This window comes from Phyllobates terribilis, unplaced genomic scaffold (assembly GCF_046119375.1).
Source record: "Phyllobates terribilis strain yellow unplaced genomic scaffold, ASM4611937v1 Scaffold_70__1_contigs__length_7381418, whole genome shotgun sequence".
Taxonomy (NCBI): Eukaryota; Metazoa; Chordata; class Amphibia; order Anura; family Dendrobatidae; genus Phyllobates; species Phyllobates terribilis.
Genome location: NW_027362830.1, coordinates 2,690,005 through 2,717,500, shown reverse-complemented (window position 1 = coordinate 2,717,500; position 27,496 = coordinate 2,690,005). Strand labels below are relative to the sequence as shown.

The 27,496-nt window shown below is 48.0% G+C and overlaps 1 protein-coding gene across 2 annotated transcripts in view; it reads right to left on the bottom strand.

The window, feature by feature from the left end:
- The window catches only part of LOC141194401 (uncharacterized), a 56,940-nt gene extending 38,421 nt beyond the window's left edge, over positions 1 to 18,519 (bottom strand). The window contains exons 1-5 of one of the 2 annotated variants that reach the window (XM_073662308.1): positions 18,435 to 18,519; positions 7,491 to 7,640; positions 7,260 to 7,361; positions 7,053 to 7,176; positions 6,881 to 6,969 (exon numbers count right to left, since the gene is read on the bottom strand). In XM_073662308.1, the coding sequence (XP_073518409.1) occupies positions 6,881 to 6,969; positions 7,053 to 7,176; positions 7,260 to 7,361; positions 7,491 to 7,568 (393 nt within the window). In that variant the 5' untranslated portion in view covers positions 7,569 to 7,640; positions 18,435 to 18,519. The remainder of the gene's footprint in view (positions 1 to 6,880; positions 6,970 to 7,052; positions 7,177 to 7,259; positions 7,362 to 7,490; positions 7,641 to 18,434) is intronic. The other variant, XM_073662307.1, reaches the window with a different exon arrangement.
- Positions 18,520 to 27,496: the final 8,977 nt, after the last annotated feature.

Here is a 27,496-nt window from a genome sequence, read left to right as displayed (position 1 = left end):
ATGTCCCAGATGTGCTCAATGGGATTCAGGTCTGGGGAATGGGTGGGCCAGTCCATAGCTTCAATGCCTTCATCTTGCAGGAACTGCTGACACACTCCAGCCACATGAGGTCTGGCATTGTCTTGTATTAGGAGGAACCCAGAGCCAACCGCACCAGCATATGGTCTCACAAGGGGTCTGAGGATCTCATCTCGGTACCTAATGGCAGTCAGGCTACCTCTGGCGAGCACATGGAGGGCTGTGCGGCCCTCCAAAGAAATGCCACCCCACACCATTACTGACCCACTGCCAAGCCGGTCATACTGAAGGATGCTGCAGGCAGCAGATCGCTCTCCACGGCATCTCCAGACTCTGTCACGTCTGTCACATGTGCTCAATGTGAACCTGCTTTCATCCGTGAAGAGCACAGTGTCCTGCACGGTCTTGGGCTGTGAGCACAACCCCATCTGTGGACGTCGAGCCCTCAAACCACCCTCATGGAGTCGGTTTCTAACCGTTTGTGCAGACACATGCACTTTTCTGGCCTGCTGGAGGTCATTTTGCAGGGCTCTGGCAGTGCTCTTACTGTTCCTCCTTGCACAAAGACGGAGGTAGCGGTCCTGCTGCTGGGTTGATGCTTTTCTACGGCCCCCTCCACGTCTCCTGGAGTACTTACCTGTCTCCTGATAGCGCCTCCAGCCTCTGGACACTACGCTGACAGACACAGCAAACCTTCTTGTCACAGCTCGCATTGATGTGCCATCCTGGATGAGCTGCACTACCTGAGCAACTTCTGTGGGTTGCAGAGTCCGTCTCATGCTACCACGAGTGTAAAAGCACAACCAACATTCAAAAGTGACAAAAACATCAGCCACAAAGCATTGCTACTGAGATGTGGTCTGTGGTCCCCACCTGCAGAACCACTCCTTTATTGAGGGGGTCTTGATAATTGCCAATAATTTCCATCTATTGTCTATTCCATTTGCACAACAGCATGTGAAATTGATTGTCAATCAGTGTTGCTTCCTAAATGGACAGCTTGATTTCACAGAAGTTTGATTTACTTGGAGTTATATTCTGTTAAGTGTTCCCTTTATTTTTTTGAGCAGTGTAGCATGGTTGGGTAGTAGTTAATAATTTCTATATATTTTATATATATATAATAGAATATAATTTATATATAATTTAGATATATTTCGCATTTATAGATCGATATTTTGAGAGATATGTTCTTATATCTTATTATGCATTTATACTATGATCTCATATAATCATGTTATACTTCATGCTTCACTGTTCTCTGTGGTGTCCTCGCTGGCCGTATCAATCTGTGCTCCATGACGCGCGGTCACGTGGTTCCCCACGTGCTTGCGGCATGATGGATCATATGACGCGTTTGCCATGGATGCGGCGGTGTAGCAGTGATTGCCATGTGTCATGCCACGCCCTCCCCACACCCATTGGCCGAGAGACTACACCCCCCCTTTTCTATTGGCTCAAGAAAGCTGGGTTTGCGTCCTAGGTCATGGGTCTTCCAGCATGACAATAACCCCAAACATACTTCAAGAAGCACCCAGAAAATGGATGAAATCAAAGTGCTGGAGAGTTCTGACCAGCAAGGAGTCTGGATCTAAATCCCATTGAACACCTGTGGAGAGATCTTAAAATTGCTGTATGGAGACAAATATTACAGTTTGAGAGTCCTCAGTTTTTGATGCCATCTTTTCAGTTAGCCATTAGTCAGTAAGCTTTCGAGACTACTCAGGTCTCTTCATCAGACATAGTATAACACAAAATCTGAAGAGTCACATATTTATACACAACATGGCACAGGAATAATGCAATAGATGAGACAAGTGATGTGAAGCAGAAATCTCAGTTTTGGAAAGGGAGAAGCAGTTGTGGCCGTAAAAATAAGTGTCCACAAGTAGATCTATTCTGTCTTTTTTTGTGTGGCGATGAGAATTCATCCTTGTTCTAAGTTTTTGCCCTGTCTCCCCTACGTACAGACCCCCAGTTGACCATTTGGTACATATAATTAAGTACATTACATGTGATGAAGCTGAAAGTACCTGGGATCTTGTGGTCCTGATGTGAGTTGGGAATCTTTATCTTGTCCGTGGTCATTATAAATGGACAGGTTTTACATATACAGTTGGTGAGGATGAATTTTGTAAGTTTCACCACAAAGGTGAAACTATCCTCCCGGTCAGTTTGCTTTCCCTCCCAGTATCTTTTCATTCTAACAATGTTAGGTTTTTGAGAGATTATACTTGTTCCTTCTATTTTTTGTTCTCCTTAGCTTGACTTTTTTGCCCTATATGAATGTGTTTTTGTTTCTCATTCAGGGTTTTCGTATTTTACTTCATACTTTTCTTTCCCCTTGTTGACAGTGTGTTGCAGCCTCCCCTCTGGTTCCTCAGGAGGTATGAGAAACTCCTCAACGGCTTATTAAGGAGTTAGGTCTGTGGTGGTGTTTTTAGTTGTGCAGCTAGGGCCTTTCTTGTCTGTACAGAGACTAGTTGTGTGTAGTTGCAGCATTCTCCCCTGTGTGGGTTCTCCGTTGGTTATCAAGATGCGCTTTCTGGTTAAAACATTTCCCACATTTTGAACATGAAAAAGGCTTCTTCCCTGTGTGAATTCTCTGATGTTTATTAAGATGTGATTTCTGTACAAAACATTTCCCACAATCTGAACATGAAAAAGGCTTCTCCCCTGTGTGGGTTCTCTGGTGCTTATCAAAATCAGATTTCTAGTTAAAACATTTTCCTTATTCTGAACATGGAAAAGGCTTCTCCCCTGTGTGAGTTTTCTGATGTGTGATAAGCTTTGATTTGTTTGCAAAACATTTCCCAAATTCTGAACATGAAAATGGCTTCTACCCTGTGTGAGTTTTGTGATGTTTGATAAGAGTTGATTTCTCTGTAAAACATTTTCCACATTCTGAACATGGAAAAAGCTTCTCCCCTGTGTGAGTTCTCTGATGTGTGATAAGCTTTGATTTCTTTGCAAAACATTTCCCACATTCTGAACACGAAAAAGGCTTCTCCCCTGTGTGAGTTTTGTGATGCTTGATAAGATTTGATTTCTGTGCAAAACACTTCCCACATTCTGAACAAGAAAATGGCTTCTCCCCTGTGTGAGTTCTCTGATGTGCAATAAGAGTTGATTTCTCTGTAAAATATTTCACACATTCTGTACATGAAAATGGCTTCTCCCCTGTGTGAGTTCTCTGATGTATATTAAGATATGATTTCAGAACAAAACATTTCCCACAATCTGAACATGAAAAAGGCTTCTCTCCTGTGTGAGTTCTCTGGTGCTTAAGAAAACTAGATTTCTGGTTAAAACATTTTCCACATTCGGAACATGGAAAAGGCTTCTCCCCTGTGTGAGTTCTCTGATGTGTGATAAGAGTTGATTTCTCTGTAAAACATTTCCCACATTCTGAACAGGAAAATGGTTTCTGTCCTGTGTGAGTTCTCTCATGCCTAACAAGACTTGATTTCTGATTAAAACATTTCCCACACTTGGAGCAAGAAAATCTATTCTTCGCGGTGTGAATTTTTTGATGTTTAAGAAAAGACTTTTTGAGAGGAAAACTATTTCCATATTCTGAATGTGAAAATGGCTTCTTTGCATTAGGAGCAGTTTGTTTTTTAATGCTTATTTTGTGACTTTGATTTTCATTAGTAGTCGGTAATGAATCAGAAGACAGGACCTGTTTCATAGGAACAGATGACAGATCTTTGCTGGGAAGGGGTGATGGTATATCTGGAGTAATGGCATTCACTTCAATTGTATCCTGTGGGATCTGAAAATTATCTGATTTGAAAATTGAAGATGTCTCCTGTCCCTCTGATCTCCTGGTACATATATCTGCCAAGAATAAACCCAATTATTATTTTTTAATAAAAAAGCCTTGAATTTTATATTTTTGAACATTTCTACTTAAACTGTCCATAAATAAAGGCAGGTTCTATAAAAAAAAAAAATCACTTATTCACCAGGACAATGACCATCTAATAGAAAACCTCATAGGATGAACCAGTGGAGCGTGGTGATCAACTGTTTGTTCATTCTGCCTCCCAAATATGGAGTAAAAGGTGCAGGCTCTGTCCAGCCACCAAGATTAGGTAACCTGGGACCAGTAGTACCATCCAGTCTGGCGGTATGGGTGTGTGTGCTGTCCAGCTGGAGTAATCTGCTCCCTGCTTCAGCCATATGGAAAGCACCGCACCCTACTAAAGCTGGAAGCATATTGCCGGAAGCTGCCAGATCCAGCCTTGTTCTCCTCTGGTTCAGTCCTCTGTGCTCAGCTCCCGGCTTGTGTATTTGGTTCCTGTTGTGACCTCGGCCCGTTTACTGACTACTCTTGTGTCTTCTGATCTTGTACTTTCTCTGCCCTCCTGGTTGTGATCTGGCTACCTGACTATTCTTCTACCCATCTCACTCCACAGACTAGCAGGTAACACCGTGGCCCAAGCCTAGGGGTCTCTGTGTAAGTCCAGATCCATATAGAGGGGTTAAAGGGTGATGAGCAAAGTAATTTGTGAAATGTGTAAATGGAGTAGATAGTGACAAGCCTGTTTGTGGTGGCCATCTTTTGAGCTGCCAGGTGACCATGAACAGTGCCCCCAATACATTGTGTCTGCGATTTTTCCAGGAAAATCTGCATTCCTAATAGCTAAATGGCGCTCCTTCCCTTCTTAACCTGCCATGTGCCCAGATAGTAGTGTACAACCCGTATATAGGGGATTGTCAGATTCAAGAGAAGTTGGAAAATAATTTGTAAGGTCCATTTGTTTCCTATTATCCTTTGTGAAGAATTACAAAATTATCACCACATAAAGTGACACACATCAGATTTGAAAAATGGGGCCTGATTAGGAACAAAAAACTGTCTGTGGGAAGGGGTTAAATCAGAGTATTACTGAAGTCAAAAACTGTGAGTATAGACAACAACACATCTGCTGAAATGACCAAACTCAACAGTCTTCAGAGAAAAATGAGTAACTAGTGGAGAAACCTCTCTGGGGTAATTAGAGTCTGGGGCTCGGTGGCTCTTGGCAATCTAAACTATCGTAAGGGACAATATTTTCTATCACATGAGTGTCAAGAAGAAATATTAGACATTTAAAGTGAAGTTTTTTACAATACTGCAGAGCTGAGGGGTCTTAAATTTAGATCTCTGGCATTTGGAAGAGGCAAAGGAGATCTTTTTGAAAGACGACAAGGGGGTTACAGACTCACATAAGTGAGGCCGGCCGATCCCACCACAATCAGACTATCATACAGAATGAACTTGTAAAAAAAAGAAAGAATATATAAACATGTTACATCCCCAACAACAACGTATGTATGAAGGGAGAACTCCAACACTAAACTGGAGATGCACTCATTTATGGTGGACCATTGGAGGTATGATGAGTCCTGACCAGATGAGTAGAGAAAGTAATAGTGCCCCCATTTCAAGAGAGATTGTGCTGGAATCTGAATTCTTTAGGATTGAAAGCATAATGGAATTTATGACGTGGAGTGATTCCATGAAACCAGGGCTCGAGCCATGCCACCACATCTCCTGCAGGCGTGAATAGATGTATATTACTGCCATCAGCCACGCACAGCTTAGATATATCATGGCACAGGTGTAATGTTATTTATGCAGTTTATCAAGATCCTGTTTGAAGTTAGTTGGTTTAAAAAGAAACTGAAAAGTATAAAGGGAAACTCTGTTGTTATTGTACAGAAATTCACACTTGTCCCTCACTGGACATTTAATGTTATCGATCAAAAAAGCAAACTTTGGCCAGAAAGACTGGACCTGGTCTTGTAGGGACCATATGAGAACATTCAGCAGCACAGAAGGGAGAGAAGGTAGATTCATCCAATAAGATATCAGGGATCTAGGAAGCCAACAGCATCATTACCCTCCGCTTTCTCTTACAGGCTCATCAGAATATTTTTCTTCAAGTGATTTTCTCACTTGTCAGCACATTCTATGTACGCTGTCATTTGGCTTTGTAGTTTACAGATCTGGGCAGGTAACAGTCAGCGTCTACTAATCCCAGGGGGTAGGTGGATCCTCCAGGTTGTAATTTCTATAGAAAAGGTCTTTCACAATTACACAAAGTAAATTGAATATTTTCGAACGGAGGAGAATGTTGTGGTCTAGCGGCAAAATGGTGATCACACGATTGTGATACGGCCGGACTACACAACTGATAAAGCAGCCACAGCCGGTGACTGAGAATAACTGTTACTTCTCAGAATTTAGTGGTCACTACTCACCAGGGTAGAGGATGCAGTGTCTCAGGCACGTGATCCCTTAGCCCATTCTCCCTGTCTTCTGGCCCTAAGGGATCACGTGCCTGAGACACTGCGTCCTCACCCTCCTTTCCTATTGTCATTCCCAACAAGTGGTACACTGATGAAGGTCGTATAGACCGAAACGTGAGTTGTTTTTTTTCTGCTGTGGGCTGCAATTAAAATTGCTTTTGCTAAAATTCATTACCTGAGTGCCGAGGTTTCTCTTATATTATATGCGGTTTGGACCCTACTCGTGCACCCTGGTCCATTAGTGCTGCGTTCTCCAGCACTATTACTGAGAAAAATCTGAGACTTCTCAACATTTCATGGTTACTACTCACCTGGGTAGTCATATATAGGAATCTGCCTCTATAGTATTAATATGGGTCAGATCTTCACCCTGAAACAAATATTATAAAAGTCACAGACAGATGGAGAAGTCACATGTATGATCAGCTCTAATCCTGCCATCTCCACTGTTCTCATTACACAAGTATAAAACATAATAATGGTGGATAAAACAAGACTGAAGACATGACTTTTACAGCCGTCTACACATCATAGGGAAGATCTCATGACATCTTCTCTCTACCTGAGAAACATTGTGATCTTCTTGTTTACAGTCCTGTGGAAGAAGAGGACGGGGACATCTCTCTGGTGTTGTGCTCTTACTGGATGGATCTGGAGGAAACACATACAGGGACTGAATTCATTCTTTACATACAGATTATTATAGGCCGTGTGTATTTAGTCCTGTCTATTACCTGGTGATGTGAGGGGCTGGGGAACCTCCATCATGATGTCCTTGTACAGATCTTTGTGTCCTTCTAAATACTCCCACTCCTCCATGGAGAAATAGACAGCGACATCCTGACACCTTATAGGAACCTGACACATACAATGATACCGTCATCTCCCCGATCCCTTTACAGTGTTACTGTATAATTTCCCAGCATTCCCAGCAGTGTCACCTCTCCAGTCAGCAGCTCAATCATCTTGTAGGCGAGTTCTAGGATCTGGTCATTGATGTCCTCATGTATCAGGGGGTGAGGTGGAGGCCCCGTCATTAATCTCTGGTTATGGAGAGACACATTAATAAATCTCACTACAGACATTTCCAGAGTCCTCACCTCTCCAGTTCTGTCCATCTGCTATTCCCATAGATAAGAATGATGTAATGTGAGGTCATCAGAATCTCTCACCTCTCCAGTAAGCCGGAAGAGGATCTCTAGGGTGAGGTGTAATATACTCTCCGCCATCTTGTCCCTGTCCATATCCATCTTTGATGGGTAAATCAGGAAAATGTTCTTATATAGACGATCTTCACTGAGAGGATCCGGTATTGTAGAGACCTGAAGGAGAAGAAGATGACCCGATGTAACATCATAAAGAATTCTGTGTAATAATACAATTACTGGAGATAATAAGGGAAACATATGAGGAGATTTATTATTTTACAGTTTTTAGTTTTTTCTTTACATCTAGTAATAAAACCTACATATTTTAGGCCACAGACAACAAGCAATTTCTTCCTCGAAGTCTGCAGCTGAATACGTTTCTCATAGACTCACCTTCCATAACGCTAATTCTCGTCTCATTTTGGGTCACTGGAATTGGCATTGGCAATACTGCAGGAGATATTTATTTCACGTGATATGAGAAATAACTACTTCATGATGAGGCAACATCTTCTACTACGGATCTAAAACCATATTTGGAGACAGTCCGTCACTGACTACATCACCACTGGCCGTCTGTATGAATGTTTCCCGTCTTCCCCGAACTGTAATCTTCTATCAAGTTAGATCTCAGGTCTGATTCACACACAGAAGTTTGAGGCTTTTATAAAAGCTGTTTTGTTTGCACAAATGCCGCAGACAGAAATTATTTGATACTAAAGTCTACATGTACAGTGTATTATGGGTTTTATTTCTAGCCTTAGGCTTTCCTATATTACAAGAAAAAAAAACTGAAAAAAGCAGATATTAAAATGTTTCAAAAGAAAATTTGCACCAACAATTCTTGTAAAAAGAAAAAACATGCAAAAAGCAGAAGACACATTTTGTAATTTTTTAACATGTTATGAACTCTTTTGGGCACCAAAACATAGATGTACACCTCAGGGATGGCACAGGTGTGGCAGCAATAAAATCCCTGGCAGTTTAACCACTTGCTCCTGCAAAAAGCAAACATGGCATCTAAGAAGGTGTGACAGAGTTCGGCTGAATGCCCTCCTCCCCAAAGTACTGGGCCTGTAATGTACAAAAGTCTATTAGGCCGGGCCAGAGGCAGAGTTCCATAACTTACTTTTTAACGCCTCCATAAACATTAGACTAAAGTTACATGGAAGCACTGATTTTGGTCGACTATATAATGTATTTGGGGACCTCCCTACAGATGCAGTCAGACATACAAACCACAGGAAAGCAGGAATATTTGTGTATGGGGGAGTCTGGAGAGATAGCCGTCTGCCAAATGATCCTTCAGCCAACACTTATCTCATGTGTATGGGGCAGTTAGTATTACACTGACAGGCAGTGATAATACACGGCACTACAGTAGTACAGTGCATCACCTGAGCAATCAAAGGCTTCTGTGTTGTATGATCTCACTAATGAGAGTTATTTTAAAAAGTTTATAAAAAAGGTCTAAAAAAAGTTTCAAGTGAAAATATCACAGTTTTAGCAAAAATAAATATTTGTCACTATAAGGAAAACATGCATATAATGAGAAAATGGAGAGGGAGGTCAGCTCACTGTTTATTTAATGCACCTTGTCTGAAGAATACAGCATGAGCCGCTCTGGTCAGGGACTGTGAAGACCCGGGGTCTTCTGTGGGCGTAACGCTACTCAAACAACACAGGGTGAGGGTAAAACAGCGTGGCAATACTTTATTGAACCACAAAGCGGACATTAAACATACAGAACAGTCCCAGCAAATACCCAAGATGGTACAACATTACATAGTCTCACCCTTCCTTCTCTGCCCACCTGGGATAGAACAGCTGCAACTTTGGAGACTTCCAGGACTGACTACCTCAACCAGTGGCCCTCCGCTTCTGGTAGGCCCCCACAGAGAAAGGCAGCGAGGTAGAAGACCAGGAGACCCGATGGTCCCATCCTGGCCTCTCCGAGAGTTTCCATGGGACCAGATGACCGGTGGGTCCCTCCTGGCAACTCCAAATGTCTCCATGGGTTCTAGGTGACCGGTGGGTCCCTCCCAGTAACACCAAAACAGCATATCCATGGGGCCAAGTGACTTTTTCGTCCTCTCCTGGACTTCCCAAAAGTATCCATGGTCTCTCTGATGGTTAATGGAGCAGATCTGAAACTTTCCAGTGAGGGCTGATACCCTTAGACTAGAATCATGTAGAATACAAATCTGTGTCTCTTTAGATGCCATGCAATCCATCTACTTTCCTGAAGGATGTCTCCCATTCTCCTTCCAAAGTCCTTCTGATGTTCCGTGATTCTCTGTCCCAAATTTCATTCCGTCTACAGCACTACAGACATCCCTGTTTATATTTCCATCTATGTGAGGTCATAAAGCCCAGGTAAAAGAGGTAAAGGTGCTGGGATCACTTATCATTGTTTGAGCTAATCTATTTACATAGTTGGTATCACAGGGGCTGTTGTAAATAAACTTTCAGCTGACTTAGTACAATTTGTCATTAGCACAGTAAACATGATTGTTTCCAAACGAATAGAATTCAGCATTCAGGGTTATACAAATACTATGACCTTTTTGATCAGCAAGAGAAATACAGCCCCTGACGAAGCTACTGTAGTAGCGATACGCGTAGGGTTTATCTCTCTACAGTGGACTCCCTCCGTAGGTATCTATGCCCTACATGTATCGCTACTACAGTAGCTTCATCAGGGGTCGTATGTTTTTTAACCACTTGTGTGTCCCTACATGAAATAAAGTTGCCATAGTATTTATTATTTGTAGTAATTATTATTATTTTTGGATGTGCATTATCTCACTGTGCAAGCTTTTCTCTACCTACTTCTTTATGTGCTTTGTTGCACAGTTACCATTGCCCCCCGTATCATATTTCAGTGATTTAGATTGTGTGGTGCCGACTGCCAAATATCTTAATAGATTAATGTCTTCTAATACATTTTTTAGCGGACCTGATGTGCATTCCACGTATTGTAGCTAACTCTCTATATACTCTATTAAATAAATGACCCCCTATAGTGTTACAATTGATGAAATTGTGTATTGAAAATTGCTGTACCGTTAGGTTTTCTTCAAATGTGTCGGTTTTATTAACATAGTTGCATGCTTTACAGGGTTTATGGCCACATTTAAAAAAACCCTTATAGGATAACCAAGTTACATTGCGTTTGATATTTGTTTCTAGCTTATTCCGCCTGGTGTAGAAGCCTTTTTGGATCCAAAACTCAAACAAAATATGCAAAAGAATTTACAAAGTCTGGAGGATACTATCTCAGACATCAAAAAAACTAAGATTGAGAGAGATATCAAAGACTACGAGTCAAATTCAATTTACACATGGAAACAAAACAAACCAGGAACTACTGTTCTAAAATACAGGTCACACAATAAATTCAAAGGAAATAGAGGAGAGCGGAGGTCAGCTTCACAAATCCTAATATGTCCATGGGTTCCTCTAATTATAATTCTCTGAGGACTTATCTGATGCATCAGTGGGATCAACTAAAGACAGATGGAACAAAAATAAATTCTCAAGAACGCCCCACAATCCAGCACAAAACAACGGGCAGCAGAAAGCTCAAACGTGCCCGGACATGTGCGTTCCACGCCGGAGGGCATCACGGTCTCCTATCTGCGCATGCGCATGTCCGGAAGCATGCGTTCCACGCCGGATAGCATATGGTATTGGATTGCATACCACCAACATAGAAAAATCCTATCTCTGAGATCAGCATCATGGGAGACTAAAAACAAGTACTGCACATCCTCCCATCATGTAATAGGCATGTAGATCTACTTTATCACTACAAAAATTATGGGATGGTGGCCCACAGTATATTCCTAAATGGTCAAATTTGACCTCTATTGCACAATTAGAGATACACAGGGATCACCACACTTGTCAATGACGAAATAGTATAAGTGGAATATAACTGATAAGTAATAATTCTGATATAGAAGCTCAGATATCTCGATGAAGTACAACAATATGTGAACCCTATTCACAGGGAACTGACTAGCAATGGGTAGAGCATAAAATCCAAAAATATAATCCAGAATGGGGCTGTATTCACACAAAACAGGCATAGGAAATTTGCTCATTGAGTCCCTTAGGGGTTCGTGAATCCAGTCTAACAATCCACTCACTTTCCTTTCAGAGGATACATCTATTGTGATCACCTCCTCTCACATTGGGTTTAACCACCACAATGATACAAAAGGAGAGGTCTCCGGGTTCACCTCGATGTGCACTGTTCATGTGTCTCACTAATGGGATCTCCCGACCATGGCGTATATCGCCCAAATGCTCCCCTGCTCTCCTCCTAGACACCCTCTTGATGTTGTCTACATATTCTAGGGGGCAGGTGCATGTGGCCATATATACTAGTCCTGAGGTTTTACAGCTGGAATAATCCCACTGGAAAAAGATTTTAACCATGGAGGAACTTGAGAAAGATTTACATGGTCTCATCCAATTACATGTACAACATTCTCCAGATCTAAAGAAACCGCAGATTCTTCTATCTAGCCAAGTCCCCTTGGGTGCAGGTTTTTTATAGAAACTGTGCATGGTCCCTAATTGACCAACCCTTTCTGAAAGTTATTGTGGGAGTAGATTCCACAGCACCCTCAGGTCCGGGTCGACCATAAGTATATCCCAGTGTTTTCTGAGGATATGAAAGATACGGTCACTCTGATTGTCATAAGTTTTTCTTACTCGTGTAGTCCAATCTTCTTCTTGGTCTCTTGGATTGGTATGGAGGAGTGTCTCTCTCTCCCATTTTCCCATGATGCGGAATCGAAAATGTACCATGAGTACCCTTTATCCCTTAATCTGGTGTTCAGGTCTATTGCCTGTATATTAAAATCTGTGACATTCCAGCAGTACCTTCTCAACCGTAAAAATTGGCCCTTGGGTTTTCCTCTTTGTATGGGGATGGGGGTGGTGGTTATCACACTTCAATAGTTTATTAGTGCTTGAAAGTTTATGGTAGATGAGTGTCCCTAGGGTCCCATTTCAATCTTTCTTGATCAGTACATACAGGAACGGCAACTGGTAATAATTGGTGTTGGTCTGCTTCTTTAAACAAAATGTACTTTTCAGGTTATCCCCCCATCACCCTCACTTATCTTCCCTTCTTTTGAGGCCCACAGAGTGAGACTCTACCGGCCCTTCTCCCTGCGAGTGGCGGTTGTCTATCGCCCTCCCGTCCCCTCCCATCAGTTTGTGGATCATTTTGCCACTGGGCTTCCAAACTTTCTATGCTATGACATCCCCACCCTCATCATGGGAGACTTTAACATCCCAATTGGCGATTCCGTCTCACCATCTGCCACTCATCTTTTATCGCTAACTTCCTCCTTCGGCCTTTCACAGCTTACTAATTCTCCTACACATGAAAATGGAAATACTCTTGACCTGATCTTCGCTCGGCTCTGTTTAATACATGACTTTACTAACGCTCCTCTACCGATCTCTGATCACAACCTTCTTTCATTCTCTGTCAAGAACAGTCACCCTGCTCAAGACACCCCCACTTTCCTCACCTATAGAAATATACAATCCATTAACACCCAGAAATTTATGAAAACGTTGCAAACATCATTGGTCCCAATCTCCTCCCTCTCATGTCCTGACTCTGCACTGAAGCATTATAACGAAATATTGCTATGCGCCCTGGATGAAGCCGCACGCTGCACCTCCTACACAGAGTACAACTCGGCACAGACGTCGACAATCCTGGCACACGCTGTAAACATGTCTTCTCCAGCGGTGCTCCAGGTGCGCTGAACGGCTGTGGAGAAAATCTAATCTGGCCGAAGATTTGCTCCATTATAAATTCATGCTTAAAACCTATAACTCCGCCCTTCACCTCTCCAAACAATCCTACTTTAACAACCTCATCATCTCACGGCCCAATAAGCCAAAACACCTGTTTGACATTTTTCATTCTCTCCTTAATCAAACAGCTCAAGGCCCGACCACCGACCTCAGCGCTTACGATCTGGCCAATTATTTCAAAGAAAAAATTGACCATATCAGACAGGAAATTTTCTCCCAATCCCCAAATGTTATGCATGCTCCCCCCTCCCACACTGCATCTTGCTCATTTTCTGATTTTGAACCAGTCATGGAAGAAGTGACAAGGCTCCTTGCTTCCGCTAGCTGTACCACCTGCACCAGTGACCCTATTCCCTCACATCTCCTTCAGTCCCTTTCTCCAGCTGTCACCACTCACCTAACTAAAATATTCAACCTCTACCTCTCATCTGGTATTTTCCCCTCCTTTTTTAAACACGCCAACATACATCCATTACTTAAAAAACCATCCCTCGACCAGAACTGCACGGCCAACTACAGACCTGCTTCCAATCTTCCTTTTATCTCTAAACTCTTGGAACGCCTGGTCTACTCCTGTCTAATACTCTATTTCTCAGATAACTCCCTTCTTGACCCTTTACATTCTACTGAAACAGCACTCACTAAAGTCTCTAATGATCTACTAACAGCAAAATCTAATGGTCACTACTCCCTGCTGATTCTCCTGGATCTCTCTGCAGCATTCGACACTGTGGATCTACCTCTTTGACCGCTCCTTCACTGTATCTTTTGCTGGCTCCTCTTCCTCTCACCTTCCCCTTATTGTCGGGGTTCCTCAAGGATCAGTCCTAGGCCCCCTTCTTTTTTCCTTATATACCGCTTCTATTGGACAAACAATCAGCAGATTCGGTTTTCAGTACCATCTCTAAGCTGATGACACCCAATTATACACCTCTTCTCCAAACAACACCCCTGCATTATTACACAATACCAGTGATTGTCTTTCCGCCGTCTCGAACACTATGTCCTCCCTCTATTTAAAACTGAATCTGTCAAAAATTGAACTACTCGTATTTCCTCCCTCCACTAACCTACCTGTGCCCAATATTGCCACTTCAGTTTGTGGCTCCACCATTACTCCCCAGCAACCAGCAACAAGCCCACTTGTTGGTCTTGGGGTCATACTCGATTCAGATCTTTCCTTCACTCCTCACATCAAATCACTCGCTCGTTCGTGTCATCTACACCTCAAAAACATCTCTAGAATCAGAAATGTTCTTACCTTTGACTCGGCAAAAATTCTTACTGTAGCTCTTATTCATTCTCGTCTAGACTATTGCAACTCTATACTAATCGGTCTCCCTCTTTCTAAACTTTCCCCTCTCCAATCCATCCTGATCGCAGCAGCCAGGATCATATTCCTCACCAACAGATACACCGATGCCTCTTCCCTGTGCCAGTCATTGCACTGGTTGCCCATCCAATACAGAGTTCAATATAAACGTATCACTCTCACCCACAAAGCGCTCCACGATTCAGCACCGCCCTACATCTCCTCCCTCATCTCAGTCTACCACCTTTCCCGCGCCCTCCATTCTGCCAATGACTTAAAACTAAAACCCTCCATAATCTGAACCTCCCACTCCCGTCTCCAAGATTTCTCGCATACAGCACCAACTCTTTGGAATGCACTACCCAAGACAATTCGATTAATTCCCAATACCCACAGTTTTAAGCGTGCCATAAAAACCCATTTCTTTAGACTGGCCTATCACCTCAACACACTTATCTAACTGTCCCAGTTTGGCCTATATTAAAATTTTCTTCAAAATCATGCTCATACAATCCATGCAGTGATTAGCCTCTGTCTGTACTGTACACATACTGGCTGGCGACCAGTTCATGTAGTGTTATGTACTTACCCTATTTAGTATATTAAGGATGTATTATAGAATATATGTACATTTTACCTTTGTGTCTCCCCTATTTCCTTATAGACTGTAAGCTTGCGACCCTTACTCCTTTTAACATCTGAGTTAAGCTTATTCTGTAAAGTCTGTATTGTCTGTATAAGTCCCCCCTAAAATTGTAAAGTGCTGTGGAATATGTTGGCGCTATAAAAATAAAAATTATTATTATAATTAAATTCAGATGTAAATCTAAGGCCCACTCTATTGATGTTGAGTTCCCCGACAAATTAAAAAGATTGTTCACTCGTCCCCGACCAGATGATAAAAATGTAGTCAATATATTTCTACCATACCCCAGTATATGGATGCCACCACTTATAATCATCTCAGAATATTGTGGTTTCCTCCCACCAGTCCAGGGATAAGTTAGCATATGAGGGGGCACAGGGGCTCCCCATCGCAGTACTCCTGAGCTGGAGGAAGTACTGCCTGTCAATAAGAAAGTAGTTACAAGTAAGAATTAATTTTAGAAGATCCTCCATGAAGTCATTATGTCTGCTGCACTGTATTGATCTCGATTTAAAGAAATGTCTTACTCCTCTGATACCATCCTCAAGCCGAATATTACTGTACAAAGCCTCGATATCTAGTAAGGCCGGCTGCTCCCATACATGCATGTATACATGCTCGAGGGTGTAACGGGTCTGGGAGGCGGAACCTCTGAGCTACTATACAAGGGGGTGGTCCTTGTAAGGGAGCGGGTGGCGACCAGGGAAGACGGGCAGGAAGTCACAGCAGGTGACCGGGACAGTCTCTGAGTGAACGGGCTGGAGGTCACGGCAAGTGACCGGGGCAGTCTCTGGATGAACGGGCTGATGGTCACGGCAAGTGACCGGGGCAGTCTCTGAATGAACGGGCAGATGGTCACGGCAAGTGACCGGGGCAGTCTCTGAATGAACGGGCAGATGGTCACGGCAAGTGACCGGGGCAGTCTCTAGGTAAAGGGTTGGTACGACCTGTGGTGGCTGATGATAGACGCGGGCTCCCAGGTGAGCAGGCGAGAGTCTCTGGATGAACGGGTGGTCACAGCATGTGACGGCGGAGCCTCCAGGAAGACCAACAGACAGGCGGCAGATGAGCGCTCCCAGGTGAGCGGGCAGAAGTCTCTGGACAAGCGGGTGGTCACAGCACGTGACGGCAGAGCCTCCAGGTAGGCTAGCAGACAGGCAGCAGATGAGCGCTCCCAGGTGAGCGGGCAGGAGTCACTGGACAGGCAGGTGGTCACAGCACGTGACGACGGAGCCTCCAGGTAGGCTAGCAGACAGGTAGCAGATGTGTGCTCCCAGGTGAGCGGGCAAGCTGGTCCATAGACAGACTGACAGGAGTTGGAAGGCAGACCGTCGGACCTCAGGCAAGCAGGCAGGTGGCTGATGTGCGCTCCCAGGTGAGCGGGCAGGCTGGTCCTTAGACAGACTGACAGGAGTTGGAAGGCAGACCGTCGGACCTCAGACTAGCAGGCAGGTAGCAGATAATCAAGCAGGAATCTGGCAGGATAACTGGCAACGGGACCTGAGGGCTGAAGCAGAGTAGTGAACAGTGCAACAACATTGCTCGGGCACCTCCATTTTGGAGGAGGTGCCTTATATATGGTGAAGTCCTCCGGCCATTGGCCGGGGACTCCTTAGGACGGCGCGCGCGGCCCCTTTAAGAGGGAGGGAGAGCGCGCGCCCTAAGCACAGTGGCCGGGAAGGAGCGCGCGCTGCCAGCAGAGCGGGAGGAGGACGCCGGGCACGGAGCAAGGAGGTGAGGGGAACAGCGTCCCTGCCTAGCAGAGGGCAGGGACGCCGGCGCTACAGAGGGTATACATGGAGGGGAGCAGGCAAAGGGAAAACCAACTCCAGAGGGATTATTCCAACTGCAGGACCTCAGGCGGTACTGTAGGGGCATCATTCACACTGCATAAGGGGCATAATGGGGGCATTATACTGTGTGGGGGGCATCATACATACTGCATAAGGGGCATAATGGGGGCATTACACTGTGCGGGGGGCATCACCCATACTGCATAAGGGGCATAATAGGGGCATTACACTGTGTGGGGGGCATCACACATACTGCATAAGGGGCATTACACTGCGTGGGGGGCATCATACACACTGTATAAGGGGCATAATGGGGGCATTACACTGTGTGGGGACATCATACATACTGCATAAGGGGCATAATGGGGGCATTACACTGTGTGGGGGCATCATACAACCTGCATAAGGGGCATAATGGGGGCATTACACTGTGTGGGGACATCATACATGCTGCATAAGGGGCATAATGGGGGCATTACACTGTGTGGGGGGCATCATACATCCTGCATAAGGGGCATAATGGGGGCATTGCACTGTGTGGGGGCATCATACATCCTGCATAAGGGGCATTACACTGTGTGGGGGCATCAGACATCCTGCATAAGGGGCATAATGGGGACATTACACTGTGTGGGGGGCATCATACATCCTGCATAATGGGCATAATGGGGGCATCATACATCCTGCATAAGGGGCATAATGGGGGCATTACACTGTGGGGGGCATCATCCATCCTGTATAAGGGGTATAATGGGGGCATTACACTGTGGGGGGCATCATACATACTGCATAAGGGGCATAATGGGGGCATTACACTGTGGGGGGCATCATACATCCTGTATAAGGGGTATAATGGGGGCATTACACTGTGTGGGCATCATACATCCTGCATAAGGGGCATAATGGGGGCATTACACTGTGTGGGGGCATCATACATACTGCATAAGGGGCATAATGGGGGCATTACACTGTGGGGGGCATCATACATCCTGCATAAGGGGCATAATGGAGGCATTACACTGTGTGGGGGCATCATACATCCTGCATAAGGGGCATAATGGGGGCATTACACTGTGTGGGGCATCATACATACTGGATAAGGGGCATAATGGGGGCATTACACTGTGTGAGGGCATCATACATCCTGCATAAGGGGCATAATGGGGGTATTACACTGTGGGGGTCCTGTACTCTGAGAACAATACGTTTCCTCCCTTCCTGTCTCCATAGTTGGGTCGTATGTATCTATTACAGGATACAGAACAAAACCTTATGATTCTTATAAAGGTGCAACACAAGACCCCCAAAGAGCCTCCGTGCTGAAGGGGTTAATGCCCCCTGCGCCCAGTAATGGGGTCTCCACATACCTCCACCTGCAGAGCCGCCACCACATATATGGCTGCTGTGTGCGCACAGGACCTGTGATGAGGTCACAGGAGGGGAGGAGTCAGGGGTCACATGATCAGGGGCCTCAGTGGATGCAGGACTCTGCTGTGCTGGTTGTCATGGTGCTGGATGAGCTGAAGTTTATGTGTGGGGTCAGGAGGGGTTTACAGTGTGGATGTAGCAGAGCCGCGCGTGTACGAGGCGTACGGAGCGGAGCCGCGCGTGTACGAGGTGTACGGAGCAGAGCCGCGCGTGTACGAGGTGTACGGAGCAGAGTCGCGCGTGTACGAGGTGTACGGAGCGGAGCCGCGTGTGTACGAGTTGTACGGAGTAGAGCCGCGCGTGTACGAGGTGTACGGAGCGGAGCCGCGTGTGTACGAGGTGTACTGAGCGGAGCCGCGCGTGTACGAGGTGTACGGAGTAGAGCCGCGCGTGTACGAGGTGTACGGAGCAGAGCCGCGTGTGTACGAGGTGTACGGAGCGGAGCCGCGCGTGTACGAGGTGTACGGAGCGGAGCCGCGCGTGTACGAGGTGTACGGAGCGGAGCCGCGCGTGTACGAGGTGTACGGAGCGGAGCCGCGCGTGTACGAGGTGTACGGAGCGGAGCCGCGCGTGTACGAGGTGTACGGAGCGGAGCCGCGCGTGTACGAGGTGTACGGAGTGGAGCCGCGCGTGTACGAGGTGTACGGAGCGGAGCCGCGCGTGTACGAGGTGTACGGAGCGGAGCCGCGCGTGTACGAGGTGTACGGAGCGGAGCCGCGCGTGTACGAGGTGTACGGAGCGGAGCCGCGCGTGTACGAGGTGTACGGAGCGGAGCCGCGCGTGTACGAGGTGTACGGAGCGGAGCCGCGCGTGTACGAGGTGTACGGAGCGGAGCCGCGCGTGTACGAGGTGTACGGAGCGGAGCCACGCGTGTACGAGGTGTACGGAGCGGAGCCGCGCGTGTACGAGGTGTACGGAGCGGAGCCGCGCGTGTACGAGGTGTACGGAGCGGAGCCGCGCGTGTACGAGGTGTACGGAGCGGAGCCGCGCGTGTACGAGGTGTACGGAGCGGAGCCGCGCGTGTACGAGGCGTACGGAGCGGAGCCGAGCGTGTACGAGGCGTACGGAGCGGAGCCGCGCGTGTACGAGGCGTGCGGAGCCGCGCGTGTACGAGGCGTACGGAGCGGAGCCGCGCGTGTACGAGGTGTACGGAGCGGAGCCGCGCGTGTACGAGGTGTACCGAGCGGAGCCGCGCGTGTACGAGGTGTACCGAGCAGAGCCGCGCGTGTACGAGGTGTACCGAGCAGAGCCGCGCGTGTACGAGGTGTACCGAGCAGAGCCGCGCGTGTACGAGGTGTACCGAGCAGAGCCGCGCGTGTACGAGGTGTACCGAGCAGAGCCGCGCGTGTACGAGGTGTACCGAGCAGAGCCGCGCGTGTACGAGGTGTACCGAGCAGAGCCGCGCGTGTACGAGGTGTACCGAGCAGAGCCGCGCGTGTACGAGGTGTACCGAGCAGAGCCGCGCGTGTACGAGGTGTACCGAGCAGAGCCGCGCGTGTACGAGGTGTACCGAGCAGAGCCGCGCGTGTACGAGGTGTACCGAGCAGAGCCGCGCGTGTACGAGGCGTACGGAGCAGAGCCGCGCGTGTACGAGGCGTACGGAGCAGAGCCGCGCGTGTACGAGGCGTACGGAGCAGAGCCGCGCGTGTACGAGGCGTACGGAGCAGAGCCGCGCGTGTACGAGGCGTAAGGAGCAGAGCCGCGCGTGTACGAGGCGTACGGAGCCGAGCCGTGCGCGTACGAGGCGTAGGGAGCGGAGCCGCGCGCGTACGAGGCGTACGGAGCGGAGCCGCGCGCGTACGAGGCGTACGGAGCGGAGCCGCGCTTGTACGAGGCGTACGGAGCGGAGCCGCGCTTCTACGAGGCGTACGGAGCGGAGCCGCGCGTGTACGAGGCGTACGGAGCGGAGCCGCGCGTGTACGAGGCGTACGGAGCGAAGCCGCGCGTGTACGAGGTGTACGGAGCGAAGCCGCATGTGTACGAGGTGTACTGAGCGGAGCCGCGCGTGTACGAGGCGTAGGGAGCGGAGCCGCGCGCGTACGAGGCGTACGGAGTGGAGCCGCGCTTGTACGAGGCGTACGGAGCGGAGCCGCGCTTGTACGAGGCGTACGGAGCGGAGCCGCGCGTGTACGAGGTGTACGGAGCGAAGCCACGTGTGTACGAGGTGTACTGAGTGTAGCCACACGTATACGAGGCGTACAGAACGGAACCACCCTCGTACACGCGCGGCTCCTCTCCGTACGCCTCGTACACGCGCGGCTCCTCTCCGTACGCCTCGTACACGCGCGGCTCCGCTCCGTACGCCTCGTACACGCGCGGCTCCGCTCCGTACACCTCGTACACGCGTGGCTCCGCTCTGTACACCTCGTCCATGCGCGGCTCCGCTCCGTACACATCGTACACTCGCAGCTCCGCTCCGTACACCTCGTACATGCGCGGCTCCGCTCCGTACACCTCGTACACGCGCGGCTCCGCTCCGTACACCACGTACACGCGCGGCTCCGCTCCGTACACCTCGTCCACGCGCGGCTCCGCTCCGTACACCTCGTACACGCGCGGCTCCGCTCCGTACACCTCGTACACACGCGGCTCCGCTCCGTACACCTCGTACACTTGCGGCTCCGCTCCGTACACCTCGTACACGCGCGGCTCCGCTCCGTACACCTCGTACACGCGCGGCTCCGCTCTGTACACCTCGTACACGCGCGGCTCCGCTCCGTACACCACGTACACGCGCGGCTCCGCTCCGTACACCTCATACACGCGCGGCTCCGCTCCGTACACCTCGTACACGCGCGGCTCCGCTCCGTACACCTCGTACACTCGCGGCTCCGCTCCGTACACCTCGTACATGCGCGGCTCCGCTCCGTACACCTCGTACATGCGCGGCTCCGCTCCGTACACCACGTACACGCGCGGCTCCGCTCCGTACACCTCGTACACGCGCGGCTCCGCTCCATACACCTCGTACACGCGCGGCTCTGCTCCGTACACCTAGTACACGCGCTTCTCCGCTCCGTACACCTCGTACACGCGCGGCTCCGCTCCGTACACCTCGTACACTCTCGGCTCCGCTCCGTACACCTCGTACATGCGCGGCTCCGCTCCGTACACCTCGTACACGCGCGGCTCCGCTCCGTACACCACGTACACGCGCGGCTCCGCTCCGTACACCTCGTACACGCGCGGCTCCGCTCCATACACCTCGTACACGCGCGGCTCCGCTCCGTACACCTAGTACACGCGCTTCTCCGCTCCGTACACCTCGTACACGCGCGGCTCCGCTCCGTACACCTCGTACACGCGCGGCTCCACTCTGTACACCTCGTACACGCGCTGCACCGCACACTGTAAAAAAATAACAGTAATAGTGTCTCCCTGACTGGTCAGACACCAATATATCTTTTATTTAAAAGAGTCTAGTGTAGGCCAGAAAAATATAACTATGAATTAACACTTGCGGAATTATATACTTAACAAAAAAGTGTGAAACAACTGAAAATATGTTTTATATTCTAGGTTCTTCAAAGTAGCCACCTTTTGCTTTGATGACTGCTTTGCACACTCCTGGCATTCTCTTGATGAGATTCAAGAGGTAGTCACTGGAAATGTTTTTCACTTCACAGGTGTGCCCTGTCAGGTTTAATAAGTGGGATTTCTTGACTTATAAATGGGGTTGGGACCATCAGTTGTGTTGTGCAGAAGTCAGGCAGATACACAGCTGATAGTCCTACTGAATAGACTGTTAGAATTTGTATTATGGCAAGAAAAAAGCAGCTAAGTAAGGAAAAACGAGTGGCCATCATTACTTTAAGAAATGAAGGTCAGTCAGTCCCAAAAATTGGGAAAACTTTGAAAGTGTCCCCAAGTGCAGTTGCAAAAACCATCAAGCGCTACAAAGAAACTGGCTCACATGAGGACCGCCCCAGGAAAGGAAGACTAAGAGTCACCCCTGCTTCTGAGGATAAGTTTATCTGAGTCACCAGCCTCCGAAATCGCAGGTTAACAGCAGCTCAGATTAGAGACCAGGTCAATGACACACAGGATTCTAGCAGCAGACACATCTCTTCAACAACTGTTAAGAGGAGACTTTGTGTAGCAGGCCTTCATGGTAAAATAGCTGCTAGGAAACCACTGCTAAGGACAGGCAACAAGCAGAAGAGACTTGTTTGGGCTAAAGAACACAAGGAATGGACATTAGACCAATGGAAATCTGTGCTTTGGTCTTATGAGTCCAAATTTCAGATCTTTGATATCAACCACAGTGTCTTTGTGAGACGCAGAAAAGGTGAACGGATGGACTCTACATGCCTGGTTCCCACCATGAAGCATGGAGGAGGTGTGATGGTGTGGGGGTGCTTTGCTGGTGACACTGTTGGTGATTTATTCAAAATTGAAGGCATACTGAACCAGCATGGCTGCCACAGCATCTTGCAGCGGCATGCTATTCCATCCGGTTTGCGTTTAGTTGGACCATCATTTATTTTTCAACAGGACAATGACCCCAAACACACCTCCAGGCTGTGTAAGGGCTATTTGACCAAGAAGGAGAGTGATGGGGTGCTACGCCAGATGACCTGGCCTCCACAGTCACCGGACCTGGACCCAATCGAGATGGTTTGGGGTGAGCTGGACCGCAGAGTGAAGGAAAAAGGACCAACAAGTGCTAAGCATCTCTGGGAACTCCTTCAAGATTGTTGGAAGACCATTTCCAGTGACTACCTCTTGAAGCTCATCAAGAGAATGCCAAGAGTGTGCAAGCAGTCATCAAAGCAAAAGGTGGCTACTTTGAAGAACCTAGAATATAAGACATATATGTGCGTGCAAGGCAATCCCCTGTCCATACTGCATGCAAAGATGCCCCCTCCTCTCAGTCTTCACTTGTTATGGCAGTTTCTCAAGAAACAGCATCAACGTCCACGTCCCACCGCAGCGTTCAGTTGTCCATATCCCAGAGCTTTGAACGAAAGCGCAAATTCGCACCCGACGCCCCACAGACCACAGTCCTAAATTCGCACATTTCACGACTGCTTGCGTTGGAAATGCTGCCTTTTAGGCTGGTGGAGACGGAATCCTTCCGCAACCTTATGGCGGTGGCCGTCCCTCGGTACTCGGTCCCCAGCCAACACTATTTTGCCCGGTGTACCATCCCCGCACTACACAAGCACGTGTCCCAAAACATCTGCCGTGCCCTCAACAAAGCAGTCACTCGGAGAGGCAACCTGACAACGGACACGTGGACAAGTGCTTGTGGCCAGGGATGGTACATCTCTCTGACGGCACACTGGGTAAACATAGTGGAAGCCCGGACCTAGTCGGACCTTGGCACGGAACACATCTGTAATGCACACGCCCGGACTGACTGGCGTGTGCGTGTTTAGTGGTTCCACTGTGCCATGAACCGGAGAGTGCCTGGAGGGGCGTAACTAAGTATCTGCTCGATCCGACCAAGGTCGCACGACGGCATACGACGCCAGTGCACCAGGGAGGAACCGAGCAGAGGGACCAGGGTCTACTCCAGGTCAGACTCTGGACACGGCTGTTGACCCACACCGGGGAATACAGGAACAGGCAGGCTAGAGTGCAAGCTGGGTAGGGTCCAGTACAGACTGGGAGACGGGTTCAGAGCCGCAGATGCGGTAATCAAGCAGAGCAAAGTGAAACCGCAGACGCGGTGGACAGGGCCGAGCAGAGCAAAACCGCAGATGGGGTGGACAAGGCTGAGCAGAGTGAAACCGCAGACGCGGTAGACAAAGCTGAGCAGAGCAAAAGCGCAGACGCGGTAGACAAGGCTGAGCAGAGCGAAAGTGCAGACGCGGTAGACAAGGCTGAGCAGAGCGAAACCGCAGACACGGTAGACAAGGCTGAGCAGAGCGAAACCGCAGACGCGGTAGACAAGGCTGAACAGAGCGAAACCGCAGACGCGGTAGACAAGGCTGAGCAGAGTGAAACCGCAGATGCGGTGGACAAGGCCGAGCGGACAGGAACCGCCGAAGTGGTAAGTAAGACTGGACAGAGATAAATCGCCGAAGTGGTAAACAAAGACAAAGCAAGGGGACAGGGCTCTGTTCACACGGAACAGACTGGAAAAGAAAGTTTGAACCAGATACACACAAGGTACTTGCAAAGAAGTAGCGAAAGGACTCCAACTCACAAACGGAAGTACAATGACAACGAGTAGAAGTTAGGTGCAGGTTCAGACTCTACAGAAAAAGGGAACAAACGGACATAAAGACAAGACAGGTAAGGAACTAGGAGACAGTTCAGACAAGAACAGTTACTGCAACAAAATGCAGGAACGAGCCTAGGTAAAGCCAAGTGCTGGTTCAGACACTGCAGAAAAAGGGAGCAAACGGACATAAAGACAAAACAGATAAGAAACTAGGAGACAGTTCAAACTAGAACAGTTACTGCAACAAAATGCAGGAACGAGCCTAGGTAAAGCCAAGTGCTGGTTCAGACACTGCAGAAAAAGGGAGCAAACGGACATAAAGACAAAACAGATAAGAAACTAGGAGACAGTTCAGACAAGAACAGTTACTGCAACAAAATGCAGGAACGAGCCTAGGTAAAGCCAAGTGCTGGTTCAGACACTGCAGAAAAGGGGAACAAACGGACATAAAGATAAAACAGGTAGGAAGCTAGGAGACAGTTCAGACAGGAACTGTACTACAACAAATACAGGAGCGAGTCTGGGTATGCGGCCCCCAGAGGGCGAGACGAACAGGCTAGGAGCGTGTTCAGCCAGGCCTGGAAATACAGCCTCCAGGAAGGCAGAGAGACAGCTGGCTAGAGTGCACAGACAGGACACAGTTCAGACACGGGAACTGATACCGTAAGGCAGGAAACATAGACAGGACCTGGCATGGCAGCGACCAGAATCCAACTGACAGAACAAGATGCTCAGGCATGGATTCCAAGAAGCAGCTGGTTTAAATACCAGGTGACACACAGCAATAGGCTGAGGACGCATTAGGGGTGTGTCTGCAGCAGTTACAAGAATCAGGAAGTTCGGCGGGCGTCGCCCTAAACAGCAAGAGCAAAGCAAAGCAGACAACATGGAAAGAAGCCAAAGTGGCAGTCTGGACTGGAGATCAAATGCGCGCTCCTGCACAGTGGGAGATGGACCACTATGCAAGGATGCCGCCAGGTATGTTACAGTACCCCCACCCTCCCTTCAGCCCCCTCTTCTTCAGGCCTGCCAGAATCTTCCACAGGGAATTTGAGGGCCAATCCTTCTCTTCAAGGAGATTACTTCTACTATCCACAGGAAGAAACAAAACTGGTCTCATCTGGGTAGTTAGGATGCTACCTCCTATCCAGCCATCCTCAGCACCAGACGAGACGGGTGGAGTACCAGGAACAGCACACAAGGAAGTCTCTCTCCACTCATTATCAGGTAGCACCCCAGAGGGTTCAGGAGACAACTGGAAGTCCTCCGCCGGGTTGGAGGGGTGCAGACACTCGGGGGTAACCTCTGCTTCGGGGTACATCTTGTCAAGCTCACAGGATGAAATAGGCGAGGTATCAGGTGCAAGGTGTAGAAAAGTCACTGTCCCTTTGTTATCTGGTGGTACCCCGGAGGATTCAGGAAACAACTGGAGGTCCTCCGCCGGGTTGGAGGAGTGCAGAGACTCAGGGGTAACCTCTGCTTCGGCGTACACTAGGTCAGACTCACTGGACGAAGCGGGCGAGGTATCAGGTACAGAGTATAGGAAAGTCTCTGTCCATTCGCTACCAGGTAGCACCCCGAAGGGTTCAGGAGTAGTGTTGAGCGATACCTTCCGATATCGGGAAATATCGGATCGGATTGGATCGGACCGATACCGAAAAAGTATCGGATATCGCCGATTCCGATACCGGAAACCAATGCAAGTCAATGGGACATAAATATCGGAATTAAAATAAACCCTTTCTTTCCTTGTAGGTTAATTCTACATGAAGGAAAACAACTAAGAATAATGTAGAATGTATTGGGGGAGGTGGGGGAGACAATAAAGGCATAGAGGTTTAGCCCAATCAAATGGAATAGCAGGAATTACTATTTTTTTAAGATGTTCTGAGTTACGGAAATATTAACTATGTTAAGTATTTTTATATTTTGTCAGATATTTATGTTTCACTACTTCCATGCTCTTCACCTTTTTTTTTACTTCTCCCACACTTTCTCCTTCATCATCCTCAGCATCTTTTTCATCCACTTCTTCTTCACCTTCTTCTTCTTCACCTTCTTCGTATTATTCTTTTTTTTACATTCTTCATATTCTACTTCTTCATCTTCTTCATATTCTTCTTCTTCATCATATTCTTATTTGTGACAGGCATTCCTGTAGTTGTTATCTATAAAAGGTTGGACATTACACCTTTCGTTCTGCCCGTCACAAAAGATTCACAACAGGATTTGTCCGCGTTCAGTTTGGCCTGCAGCAGCAGGTCTTTTCCAGGGGCACCACGAGGAGGAACGGACTCACCCCCATACACTGCTTAGTCATATTCTGCTTATAATTTAGATATTATCTTTTGCTCTGAATTTTAATCTTATGCTTAATGTTCTTCCGCTTTTTGTTCTGCAGCTTCTTGTATTTCTGCTTCTTGGTTTTCTGTCTCTTGTTCTTCTGTATCTTGGTACTTGTCTTCTCTTCTTTGTCCTTTTGGTCAACTTCTTCAGGGTCATCTTCTTGGTCTTCTTCAGGGTGGTCTTCAGGGTGGTCGTCTTCCAGGTCCTCGTCTTCGGGGTCCTCGTCTTCTTCGGGTTGGTCTTCTGGGTCCTCGTCTTCGGGGTCCTCGTCTTCTTCGGGGTGGTCTTCAGAGTCCTCGTCTTCTTCGGGGTGGTCTTCAGGGTCCTCGTCTTCTTCGGGGTGGTCTTCAGGGTCCTCGTCTTCAGGGTCCTCGTCTTCTTCGGGGTGGTCTTCAGGGTCCTCGTCTTCAGGGTCGTCGTCTTCGGGGTCCTCGTCTTCTTCGGGTTGGTCTTCAGGGTCCTCGTCTTCAGGGTCCTCGTCAG